At 42.4% G+C, this 12,878-nt stretch overlaps 1 protein-coding gene across 1 annotated transcript in view; it reads left to right on the top strand.

Moving 5' to 3' along the window:
• Positions 1-12,878, top strand: part of bcl3 (BCL3 transcription coactivator) — a 17,913-nt gene extending 5,035 nt beyond the window's left edge. Inside the window, exons 3-9 of the mRNA XM_056444140.1 lie at positions 4,565-4,673; positions 9,411-9,612; positions 10,646-10,734; positions 10,856-10,933; positions 11,312-11,479; positions 11,908-11,989; positions 12,078-12,878. Coding sequence (XP_056300115.1) covers positions 4,565-4,673; positions 9,411-9,612; positions 10,646-10,734; positions 10,856-10,933; positions 11,312-11,479; positions 11,908-11,989; positions 12,078-12,196 — 847 coding nt within the window. The 3' untranslated portion in view covers positions 12,197-12,878. The remainder of the gene's footprint in view (positions 1-4,564; positions 4,674-9,410; positions 9,613-10,645; positions 10,735-10,855; positions 10,934-11,311; positions 11,480-11,907; positions 11,990-12,077) is intronic.

Genomic DNA, 12,878 nt, shown 5'->3' with positions numbered 1-12,878 from the left:
TCCTCATTCCTCATACCGCTTTCTTTTCATCAACTTCATATCTCTCTCTCTTTTTCTCTCTCTCTCCATTTCTGTTATCTGTCACTTGCGGATCCATGCTATCATTTGTATGGGAGATGTACATAATGATTACCTTACAGCTCGTACAAATGTATTCCTACATGGCACTCAGTCCATTGACCTTCACAATAACACCATTATCTTGGCAATACTGTGATCATTAAAACTGTCACGTAAACACCTACATGGGTAAATATTGAAACTGCAGACTTGGATTATTTCAAATTACTATGGCATGTCGACCCAATACTTATTTTGATTTTTATGTTTTTTTGGATTCTGCACATGTTCTGATCCAGGTATACACTTTCATCTTTTTTCTTTCTTTAAAGAATACTTGAAGTAAATGGAAGGGTTTTTAGGTATTTGGAGAAAAAAATAAAAGTTGAGAAAGTTAAAACTGTTCATTTGGACAACCTCAAGGTGCTAGAGGGAAAGTCAGGGGATGACAAACGGAATTAGGATTCATCCTCTGGTTACCATGGCAATCTGTGCCAAATTTCATGGCATTGATATTTCAGTCGGAACCATAGTGGTGTGCCAATAGAATTACTGACGTTACCATCCCTAGAGCCACGAGCATGAAAGACTATAGCGGCAAAATACAGAGCTTGCACTCAGATATTTTTCTGTCTCTCATTTTGCACTGTATGTTTTTCTGTTCATAGTAGAAACGAGTCCCACGGTCACACTGAAGCAACAACGTGGGTAAAGACAGTGTTTGCTTATGGTGTAAATAAGTCACTACGTTAAATATGACCCGGGTCCACAGTCATCCGACCCGTTTCACCGTCGTCCAATGCGGCTCGGTTGCAGATCTGGGAAATTGTTTTTTGTTGACGTTGATAGCCTAATATTTGCACAGATTAATGTTCAATATCGTATTCACTCACTCACTGACTGATAAGATGACTTTTTACAATTGGACACGACCCTTACAATGAATGTAAAAAAAAAGAAGATCCCACCAAACAACACATTGCTTGCTCAACCAGGTTTCCCACATGGATACCTCTGCCCCCAAAAAACGGATGTAGCATCCTTCTTCGTGACGAGCCCAGTGGACTATAAACCATAATTTCTTGTTCACTGGACGGTGGTGCTCCTCTGCTTCTCTTTTGTTTACTATTCACACACACTGACGCATCACCTCTTTGCTCAGCTGCTCCACAGACCACAGGATATGTTCGGCTTCAGTTGGATCATTCACTTTGGCTAGGTTCTCACCCTCCACACCAAACAGGATACCACACGATGCAGCCGTCTCTTTTTTTCAGAGCAGTTTCTTTGCTTCTCACACACACACACACACACTCACACAGTTACACTGGGACTGTCATTGTTAATGCGGCAGGCTCAGATCTCCTGTCTACGTCAGTGCCGCGATGCCTGGTTTTATCTGAAACTGTAGTCTGCCCCACTTCCAGTAACTAGAAACAGTAGTTTCATCTTCAGAGGAAAAAGAGAGAGATGGATGCAGATAAAGTCATGTATAAGAAGAGAGAACGTCACTTTATACCTTTTGTTAAGACAACTCTTGAGAGATTAGTTGAGCTCAATGCTTCGAGAGATACATAACTACAGCTGACTGGATGTGCTGCAGCTCGAGTGGTCACTTCAATCACAACAGGATTTTTTGCTGAGACACTGCAGTGGATTTTTAAGGCACATGATGGGTGATGATAAATGTACAGTAAATGTGATGAATGGATATTTTTGGATTCAGATTTGTTCACTATTCTGAGCTCAGTTTCAGGATCAGGGGCCAGCTGAGGAAAGAACCACCTCGCTTACACCCGTTCCAAAAGACAGTTCTGCTTTTTCTGCTGTCTGCAAATCATCTGATTGTTTATTGCAGTTTCAGTTTCAATCCACTCTCAGTTTGAGAGTTGATGTCCATGCTGGATCATTCATGACTACTGTAATACTATGCATGTTTGTACACATGCATTGTCGATGATTTGCACTTGCTTTTTGGTGGTCACATTTTAAATTGAATTCTATACACAAACATAGTAGAGCATGGCTGTTTTTTTCCTGAAACTACCAAGTGAATCTCTTGGCACTGTCAGGTTCTTGTGACGGGGTGAGGCTCAGGCGCAGAGAGACAGGCTGGACGCAATATGAATAACAAAAAAAGCACTCTTTAATGAAGCAAAACAGTTTACAAAAAAACAAGGTCCAAAAGGGGCAGGCAGGGTCAACAGGCAGAACCAGGAACACGGACAGGACGACGGGAAAAGGACACGAAACTAGAGACGACAATCCGACAGGAGACAAGGGAAAGATTGACACAATATATAGGGGGGGAAACAGGTGTACGACATCAGACATGAGCTGCCATCCGACCTCTGCAGCTCATCCAGAATGCAGCAGCTCGACTGGTCTTCAGTCTCCCGAAATTCACCCACACCACTCCGCTCCTCCGCTCTCTTCACTGGTTACCGGTGGCTGCTCGCATCCGCTTCAAAACACTGGTTCTGGCGTACCGTGCTCTGAACGGATCGGGCCCCGTCTACATCCGGGATGTGGTCACACCGTACACCCCGGCACGTTCGCTCCGCTCGGCAACAGCCAATCGACTTGTGACTCCTGCACCTCGAGCTAATCACTCGAAATCCAGACTGTTTGCTGTCCTGGCTCCTCAGTGGTGGAACGAGCTCCCCACTGACATCAGGACAGCAGAAAGTCTCTACATCTTCCGTCGGAGACTGAAAACACACCTTTTCCGACTATATCTGGATTAAAACACAGATTTGCACTTCAGTGGCACTTAAATAGCACTTACTTATGGTACTTTTGTAGTTCGACTATGTTGAGGAAATGTTACTTCCTGTATTCTTGTTGTTCTTAGTTTGTACTCTAGGTTGAAATGCACTTATTGTAAGTCGCTTTGGATAAAAGCGTCTGCTAAATGACATGTAATGTAATGTAATCAGACAGTAACGAGACAAGAGTGGCTGAGGGCAGGTGCAGGGAATTAAACAATTAAGACAGAGAAGACACAGAGGAGACATAGGAGACACGGAACACAGGAGAAACAGAACAGGGTGTTACAGGCACACGCTTCTGTTTATACTTGCTTTCATCAAGTTGTCAAAGCATTTGAGTGTTTCCACTGTGAATATCGAGATTATATAAGCATAATTCCTTGAACATGCACCAGTGTTAATAAAATGTGCAGAAAAGTGTTGTCGAGTAGCTGAATAGTGTTTGTTGTTTGCTCAAAGAAGTCTTTCAATTCTATCTATTCGAGCATATAAGTGTCGTTAATGACTTCACGTCACTCGGACACATCGCTGAGAGGAAGTGTTGAATTTCATGTTGTCACTGTAAGAATTTATTTTCTGACCACAAATTCTATGCGAGGGTGCTTTAAACTTCTCAAGAAGATTCTCTGTTTCCTGTACCATGAATGTACCGTATGTCTGAATGGGACCTATCCATTGGAGGAAGCTGACTGGGTGAACCGAAAAAGAAATCCCCTGTCAGAAAACCATACCACTGAATGGATGGATTTCACAGCACACAGAGCCACTTCAAGAAAGCTGCCATTGTTGCTGACAACAGGAAGTGACATCAGTCTGGCCCTTACTGGAAGCTTCTTTCTTGAAGAACAAAAAAGCTTGGTTTTCTGCGTTTCCCTGTCCTAAACTTTGTTCTTTCGCTTCACGTACAGACCACAGATAGTGGTTTCCCCTGAATCTTGATACGGCTGTGAAACGGGTGGTGTGAATCACAACTGTGACTCTATTTGGGAAGCTCCGGGGATAATTCAGATCCAGTTTTTTTCCCTCAGTGGCTAGAGCTGGTTGTCCTTTATCCACAAAATTGGCAGTTTGATCCCCGGCTCCTACAGTCTGCATGTCAAAATGTCGTAGTATATTGTGTCGTGGTGTGTTGTGAGTGAGTATGACGTGGCGTGTTATGGCGTGGCGTGGCGTGTTATGGCGCGGCATGGCATTGTTGGGTATGTAGTGGTGTGGCCTGGTGTGGCGCGCTATGTCATGGCGTGGTGTGTCATGTACTTCGATTCACGGTTCCTCCAGTTCACATGTATTGCAGTGTCCTTTAATTTTGAGATGAATTGCGACTAAAAAAGCGCTATATGGATGCAAGTCCATTCACCAATTACCATGTTGAATTGTCCTCAAGGGCGACAATGAACCAAGTTGCTCCCCAGGCGCTTCACAGCAGATGGGTTAAATGCAGAAAGATGTACCAATATGACAAACTTTCTTCCCAGACTAGATTTGAAAGCTCATTTTAAAACTCTACTTAAAGTGCACTGAGTTTAACGGTTCACAGAAGCAAAAGTATGAATATATCGTGCTGAAATGAAATGCCATGCCATTGTGGAGATGATTGCATTTATGTATGTGAAGTCTCTTTACGTATAACACGTGTCAGTTCGGATTAGTTATCAGATCAGGATTTTTCTACTTAAGACCTTTGTAAAAGTCTTCAGCATTTAGCTTTCAACTGTGTTTGTTGTTCATTACAGAGCTCTCCACATAGCAGTGGTACAGGAGGAGTTGGTCCTCGTCCGCAAACTGATCCAGCTCCTGCTGTGGGCTCACAGAGGCCTTGATATCTACAACAACCTCCGTCAGGTAAAACTAATGCACCTATAGGAAATGTAGAGTCTCCTATTAACCCTAAACTGCATGTCTTTGGACTGTGGGAGGAAGCCCGAGAACCCACGCTGCACAGAAGGACTGCCTGGGATTGGGCACCGAACCCGGGCCCTTCTTGCTGTGAGGTGACAGTGCTAGCCACTGCATCACCATGCAGGCTGCTAGCTTTAATTTAGAACATTTAAATCAATAGTCTAACATTTAAGGGAAATGTTGTCTTCCATCCCAAGCCTGCGGTGTGTGAATGTGTTTGAATGGTTAGTTAGAGTCCTGATGGGCACAGGTGGCACCTTACCTGATAGCCCCTGCCATCAGTGTATGAATGGTGTGAATGGGTGAATGATATGTTAGAAACACGCTCTAAAAGTACAAGTCCATTTCCCATTTCATAACACATTATGAAAGAGTGCTCAGCGTCAGACAGTCAAACATTATTATAGGTAGACGTAGAATAGAAAGGTGATGGGGCTTTCTGCCCCAACAACCACAGCATGTAAAACACATTCCCCTGCTGCCTCACCCATCTGATCACAGTAAATTGGAAAAGAATAAAAGAGGAAGTGCATTAATTTCCTTCTTGCCTTGCACTACGTTATTGCATAATCTTACAGTTATGACAGCTGATGCTTATGCAGTGGAATTCACCCTTCCTGGTTTCTTCACCTGTACTTGCCACTAGCCACAACCATGCGCATGCTGGGAAGGACTCCATGTGTTTTCCAGCCTTTTGTTTTATTTAGGACATGGTTTTCTCGTGTTCCGTTTCCCTGTAGTTCGGGTTTTTCAGGGTTTGCATGTTGGGTTTCCCATGTTGTGAAATTCAGAGGAAACAAGCCAAGATTCAAACTGAGCAAATTGTGACCCATTTGGAATGTCCTGAACCCTGCACTCGTATCTCATTATTTTTGCCTGAACTAAAAACAAATGGTTGCACAGGCTGTACAAATTTCCTGACATAAGTTGCAAACATGTCACTTCTAACTCAATATTCCGGCACATAATGACATTTTTTTCTTGCATATTTAAGGAATACACTACATTGTACTTTACTGGAACGTGTACAAGGAATTGTCTTTGAGTGTTTCCCAATCTAACCATTGGCCTTAAGCCATCACTCCTCCTTCTGTTGTCTCCACCTCCTCGCCCTGCTGATCTGCATTCTGCCAGCTTTCTTTTTTATATTCTTCAGCAGAGAAAGCAGCAGCCGTGCAGAGCTTTAGATCTCAAGGCTGGGGTTTCACGCCACATAGGACACCACAGGCTTGCTTACCAGAAATAACGCTCGCGCTATCATCAGTTGTTGTCTTTCCTCATTGCTGAGGCTTAACAGCATCGGCTTCTTGATATCCTGTTTCTACCCTGTGTAAGAAAATGCATGCATAAGATACACACACACACACATGCGCACACACAAACTCTTTTTTTCACACACTCGCTGATATTATGTCTCATGCAATTATAACCAAAAAGGGAGATTTTCAGGCACAGGTCCCATCACAGTCATTTGCCGAGCAGATTGTGTGGCATATAGAACCGATTTCAAACGGGAACTTTTTATTTTTCAAATCATTACGTTTATCAGACAGCAACATATTTTCTGGCATTGGCCAACTTCTGAAAGAAAAATAAATAAAAATACATCTTTTCCAATATTGATGACAAATCCTGAGTTTCTGTGGTTTTGAATATAGAACTTTTTGACCGAGTGTTACTATCAGTACCATAACTGAACAATACTTCAAGTGTCAGTAGTTGATTTACCTTCCACTCCACAAGCTATAATTGTAGACACAGCTGTTTGATACTCCCACACTGGTAATGCTATCAGTGTGGCTGCACAAACGTACACAATAGTGGACAACTTGTGCTGCTCTCTCCACAGCTGATGGTGCAATGCGTGGCACTGACACTAGTGGGGCTTGGGGACTGAATCCCCAAGGACCACCCGCACTAAAACATGCTCTGATTGTCATGTGCTTTAGATTAAAGACATCCACTAAAATGCATGTGATCTGCCATTTTTCAAATCTAGTGTGGGGGTGTGTGCACACGCAAGATATCCGTGTGTGTGCTTGTGTGTGTGTGTGTGTTTGTGTGCTTTAGTATCCTCGTTCCGAGAAGTCACATGACCTCCCCCCCCCCCCCCCTGCTTTGGGCTGTTTCGGAACATACCTTGGTTCAGAGGGTAGTTAACAGGGACTTTCCCTGACTGTGCGTCTCTCTCTCTCTCTCTCTCTCTCCCCCTCTCGCTCTCTCTTGATCCTCTAGTGCTGTCTCTCTCTGTCTCATTCTGTGTGTGCTGTCTTTTTTCATATCTCTCGCTGCATATATATTCAGAGAATTTAGGGCTTTAACCATAAAGAACGAACTGGCTGATGCTATGAGTGTTACTGTCAACAACACTGACATAAAGGCTTGTGATGTTTATTTGTGCAACAGGTTTGCTTTCCCCTATAGCGTTCACCACGGAAGGACAGTCTCTATCTCTAAGTGTTGCCTTTGTGTTTGGCACTGCCTACAGCCCCGGGCTGGTCTTCATGCCCAGAATTCTCCTCTCATCTTTTTACCTCCTTAATGTTGATCCGCTCATTTTGCAGGAATGCAAGTGTGCAGGAACAGACCCAGGGGAAAGAGAAGGGATTTTCCCTTGTTATCCTGTCTTTCCCCTGGACTCCCCTCTGCTGCTTCCGTCGCTTCCTTGTTTCTCCGCCCATCACCCTCTTTGCTCCCTTCACTCCCTTCCTCTTATCTTGCTGGATTTTTGTTTTAGTCACTTTGAAATCCTTTACAGGAAGCCAAAGCTAGACTGCCAACTCTGAGAAGTCTATTTTAAGGACCTTAAAAGGCCTCACTGTGGAAGATAATTTGTTACGTTCTGGAAATCATTGAAGAGGATGGGGTCAAAGTGTGTGGTCAAATTAATAGCGTAGCTTTTCACAATGACAAAACAATGGGGGATATGAATGTGTTTATGTGCAGGTTTTTTGGGGTTATCCTTGTGTGTGTGTGTGTGTGTGTGTGTGTGTAGGTGTGTGTGTATGTGTGTGTGTGAGTCACAGGATTCAGGGAAACAGGAGCTGAGGGAGGAACACTGGCATTGACACATTGAAGGAATTCCACAAAGACACTCTACCACTGCTCGACTACTTTTCGAAATAGTCTTTACTGAAACAAACCCACAGCGCGCACACACACACATACACACACACACACGCACACACACACACGCACCCACACACACACATGTATAACAGTACAGCAAAAGAGAAACTTGGAGCAACAATCTGTTCCTGATTGTTGTGTTTATTGTGTGACCTCAATAGCAACTAAAAAGTCGAGCTTAAAAGACTTCCTTTTATGACTGAAATATTGCATTGTTTAATTTAAATAGAAGGTTGTCAGTGCCCTCCCTGGCCAGAGTTTATATAATTATCAACAGGATGATACATGCTGATCTCACCCAAAGGAACATCCTAGATTGCTCAAGTGGGCTAGATTCATCCAGGCAAACAGACTGCGTACTTTTTGTTTTCCCTGTACTTGCAGGCTGCTCGTCTCTCAGAACAAGTTACTCCTAGTTTAGAATTCAACACACAGTCTCCTGCTTTGTTTTGTTGTTGTTGTTGTTGTTGTTGTTGTTTGCTCGGTGATTAGTGGTGCAATGGTCTTTTTTTCCCAGTCAGCTATTTTTTGGACTTTGATTTGATTGCTGACAACTATGAACGTTGACATTGTGTTTGTGCATGTACACGTTAGGTGTGTTTGTGTGTATGTGGGAATGGGCACTGAGCACATGTGCCTGCACATCATGATCGCCTGATATCGTGTAGTGACGATAATCATACCAGACAGACCTTGTTTATTCATAAGGCGTTGGCCTGTTCTTACAGGCATGGATCCTATTGTATCTTTGACCTTCAACCTGTAGAACAGGTTAGAGATGAAAGAAGGCCTTTACTCGAAATAGTGTCACTCCTCCTCCAATTGCACTTGCAACAATATGGTGCTAAATGATAAGATTTTTCATATTCATACCATGTCAGTCTGTTATTCATTACTTTCACCCTGGATATTATGACTTTAAAAATCTTAATTTGTCTTTCTGTCTGGCAGCAGAATATGTCAACAACTTGGCTTTCTAGTTGAGAGTTAGAGGAGATCAAACCACTCTCATATCTGAATTGTAAATATGCAGCAATACAGACTGCTGCTGGTTTAGCTTAGCATAACGATTGAAAACAGTGATGCACAGATAGTTTGCCTCTGTCCAGAGGTAACAAAATCAGGAGTAATCCTGCAAGATATAACATGTTAATTAAAGGGGCTGGTCGGCAGATTTGGTTTTCCTCAGACAAAGCCAGACTCGCTGTTTCCCCTTGTTTTCCGTCCTTTTACTTAGCTATGATAACTGCCTCCTGGAAATCAATCATGATCGGTGATTTCCACTATTGGATGAGCATTTCCATGAAGAGCATTGACGATAGCTACTTCGAAATAATGGCATCTATGAAGGGTATAAGAGATCTTTGAGGATAGAGAGTTGAAGTATTCTTCAACATTAAGGGGGGGGGGATGTCACACTCTCTGAATGCTGTCTTGTTTGTGCTGCAGGGTGAAACTATTTTGAGAAACAATATACTGCCTTTTGCGGTTATGGACCTGAATACACTGGCTTGTCTAAACTGTGACTTTTGCTCTCATCCTCCCCCTCAGACTCCCCTTCATCTGGCAGTGATCACCCAGCAGGCTAACATGGTGGAGGCTTTATTGAGAGACGGGGCCGACCCTGCAGCCTTGGACCGTAACGGCCAAACAGCGCTCCATCTCTGCTGCGAATATGACCAGCGTGACTGTCTGTCGTTTGTGCTTTCTCACTCCCAATCCTCCACATGCTTGGAGATCAGAAACTATGAGGGTAAGTTGGAGTCTACAAAAGAAGCACCTTGGTCGAGGAAAGATTTGTAAACACACACAAAGAGGATGTGAACACACACAAAGCCATTGTCAAATGAATAGTGCTTGATTTGAATGCAATAAATAGACATTTTCTCAGCATTGCTGAATTTTATGCAATAAACAAATGTCCTTTGCCTTTTTCTCATATATTCTCTGTGTTTGTGACCCAGTTTTCATTTACATATAGATATTGCAGACACTTTGATAACAATTAATTTACAATTCATTGTCCAGATGAACAACCCCACAGACTATTTACTAGTTTGTTGGGGCATAACTCTTGTTTATGTTGGGATTGTGTTGGTTGTTTTTTGATGTAAGGACAGGAAGAGTAGAAGACAAGTCCTTCCGCTGTGGTCTGGTGTAGTCTAATCCCATTGCCACATCTTCATTGTATGCATGTGATGTTAAAGCGCAGGAGACATTTGTATTGGGGTTAGGGTACAGGAGAAAGACCCCAAAATATACACATCTAAAATATTTATTTGTGGAACTGAGTTTGTATGTAGGGATCAGATCTAAGAACATGGCAGCAATAACACAACTGAATAACAAAGTTGACCCACTAGCATTGAATTAAATATTTATTGTCCAGTCCCAACAAAGCATCACAAACCAGCATTTAGTTATTTTTCTTCAATCGGCCATAAAAACACTTCCAGAAGATGACTTTCCCTGGCACCCTGTGCTGTCAGTTATTTAATGTTTTGAATCACTTTAAAATTTTAGAATCCTTTTAATGTTTAATTACATTTTCCTATGCTGAACTTCTAATGTAACATCTGTTAATAAACCACTTCTTTGCCTTTGTGTAGAACATGTGCCACATACTGCCTGTGTCTCTTAAGAGTTGATACTATGTGTGGAGTTAGTATATGTACAAACTGTTTCAGGACGGTGTATATGCATTCACAATTAGTGCAAACTGTATGTCTCTTTGTGTTTTTGCATTTGTTCACTTTAAAACTCTGCTTTATTGTCACTGTTTTCAGGTTTGAGTCCTCTCCATCTGACGGTGCTGCGTGGCCAGAAAGACTTGTCCAGAATGCTACTGGATGCAGGCGCTGACATCAATGCTATGGTCAGTCCTTGTGCTGCATTGACTCAGCACTGACTAAGTTTCACAACATCGGAAGTTTGACATTTACCGTCAATGCATCCTCTGACTCTTCCCACGGTGCTTTGTTTCTCTCTCTAATCAGGACATCAAGAGTGGCCAGAGTCCTCTCATGCATGCAGTGGAGAGTAATAACGCAGACATGATGAACTTCCTCGTTGAGGTAATGACGTGGGTGTGGGCAGGAGGAGAGAGAGGAGCTTGTGACTCTATTTGATCATTCTGGTTTTCTTTTTCCAGCTCATAAGCTGCATTCTAAGAGTTCAGTTCTTTTCTTGCTTAAATATAAGAACTTCAAAGAATTGGAGCAAAATAATCATAGTTTATCTCTATTATCAGAGCTGATGTGTTGTACATGGACAGAATTCTCTTTTCTCTTTTCTTAATCTCTTTTCTTAATCTTGTCTCTTATTCCTCTCTCCTATCTGACTGAACTTCGCCTCTCAATGGATCTATTCTGTTTCACTTTCTATTCATACACAGCTTTGTAATTGTGAAATATGAATCACATCTGTCTCAACTTCTGTTTTTCCTCTTGCAGAGAGGCTGTGATGTCGACAGCCAGTCATACAGTGGGAACACAGCCCTGCACAGTGCCTGTGGCCGAGGTCAGGTGGACACGGTGTGGCTGCTGCTGAAGAGTGGAGCTGACAGCAGTCTCAAGAACTACCACAATGACACCCCTGTGATGGTGGCTAAGAACAAGAAAGTAAGCGAAAAGATGAAGATTTTTTTTTTCTGATAGTTTCAAGAAAACACTAAACACCAAAACTTTGCCAAATTGAGAATAAACAAGTACCTTGTGATTTTCTAAATTTCCAATCGCTTACTGTAATTTCAACGATGGAAAATCCACAAAATCCTAATTCTTCAATTACATCAGAACAAATGCAAACAATTGCAAAATCTATTCACTCCGCTCTGGTTGAAATATGAGGAAGCAATGGTTGGGAGTGGAAAGTAAATGTGTGTATCCTTCCAATGTGTGTATCCTTCCCTCTAGAGGACAGATCTAAATGGTGCAGTGTTTTCCCCAACAATATTGCATTCTTGTTTAAGTCATCGTTTTATAGTTCACTGTAACTTTAATTTTAGGGCGTGCATGCAAGTTTGTAAGAAACTGTAACTGTTTTTCAGATAGCAGATGTGTTACGAGGGAGAGGCTCCAACCAGATTTGTGTGTCTGTCTCACCAAATGGGAGCAGCTTTATGGAAAATGGTATGGAAATGCACACAGGTTCACACACAGACAGATACATGCAGATAGTTTAATTTGTACTAATTAGTACAATTTGCTTCTCCTTTAGGGTCCCCATCTTCCAACCACAGTCGCGGTTGTTCACCTTTGACCACGCCACACACCCCTCATCAAAGTGCCTCCCATTCTCCAAAGACTCCATCTACGCTTGTTTTTCCATTTTACTAGCTCAAAGGTATTCTTGAGTGGAAGTTATCTACCTCCACACAGCCAACCAAAAAAGAGACATCAATGCCCACAAGGACTTCCAGAAGAAGGTTCAGCTCATGGGATGACAGACCACCAAAAGACTGCACCTGAAATTAAACTTCCCTTCAAAGCTGGCCTTCTTTTCCTGGATTCCATGCAAAAAGATGCATCCCCCTTGGGTTTAGGTGCCTGGAACGAGAGCTGCCTGCTACTTCCCTCCTCATCAAGCTGCTGTTGTGACTGAGACCAAACTAGCGACTGACAAGCTACTGCTGGATTTCGCCATATGCATCTATGAAGCAATATAAATGTGGCACTACTGTACATGGAATCAAGGCTGAACATAAAGGGCTGTTTTTTAAATGTGTTGGCTTTTACTTATTTTGTTATTTTGTTATTGAGGACTGTATGGCAAGAAATGAATGGCAAACACATATACATTTGGACACCTTAAGTCTTTTAAAATGTCTGTCTGCTTCCAGTGAGGCTGGGCAATGTCACTTGACCTCCTTAATATTACACAGTTAATATACTTTCTGACAATATCGTCACAGTACCTTTTAATATGTGTTTGTGTCTGTGCACACGTGTGTGTTGTTTTATCACTGTCGAAATGTGTTGATATTTCTTCGTTTTACATAAAATATGTACAGCAGATTCA

This window comes from Pseudoliparis swirei, chromosome 22 (assembly GCF_029220125.1).
Source record: "Pseudoliparis swirei isolate HS2019 ecotype Mariana Trench chromosome 22, NWPU_hadal_v1, whole genome shotgun sequence".
NCBI lineage: Eukaryota > Metazoa > Chordata > Actinopteri > Perciformes > Liparidae > Pseudoliparis > Pseudoliparis swirei.
Note: the sequence above shows the minus strand (reverse complement) of the source record. Positions and strands in the feature narration are given on the sequence as shown.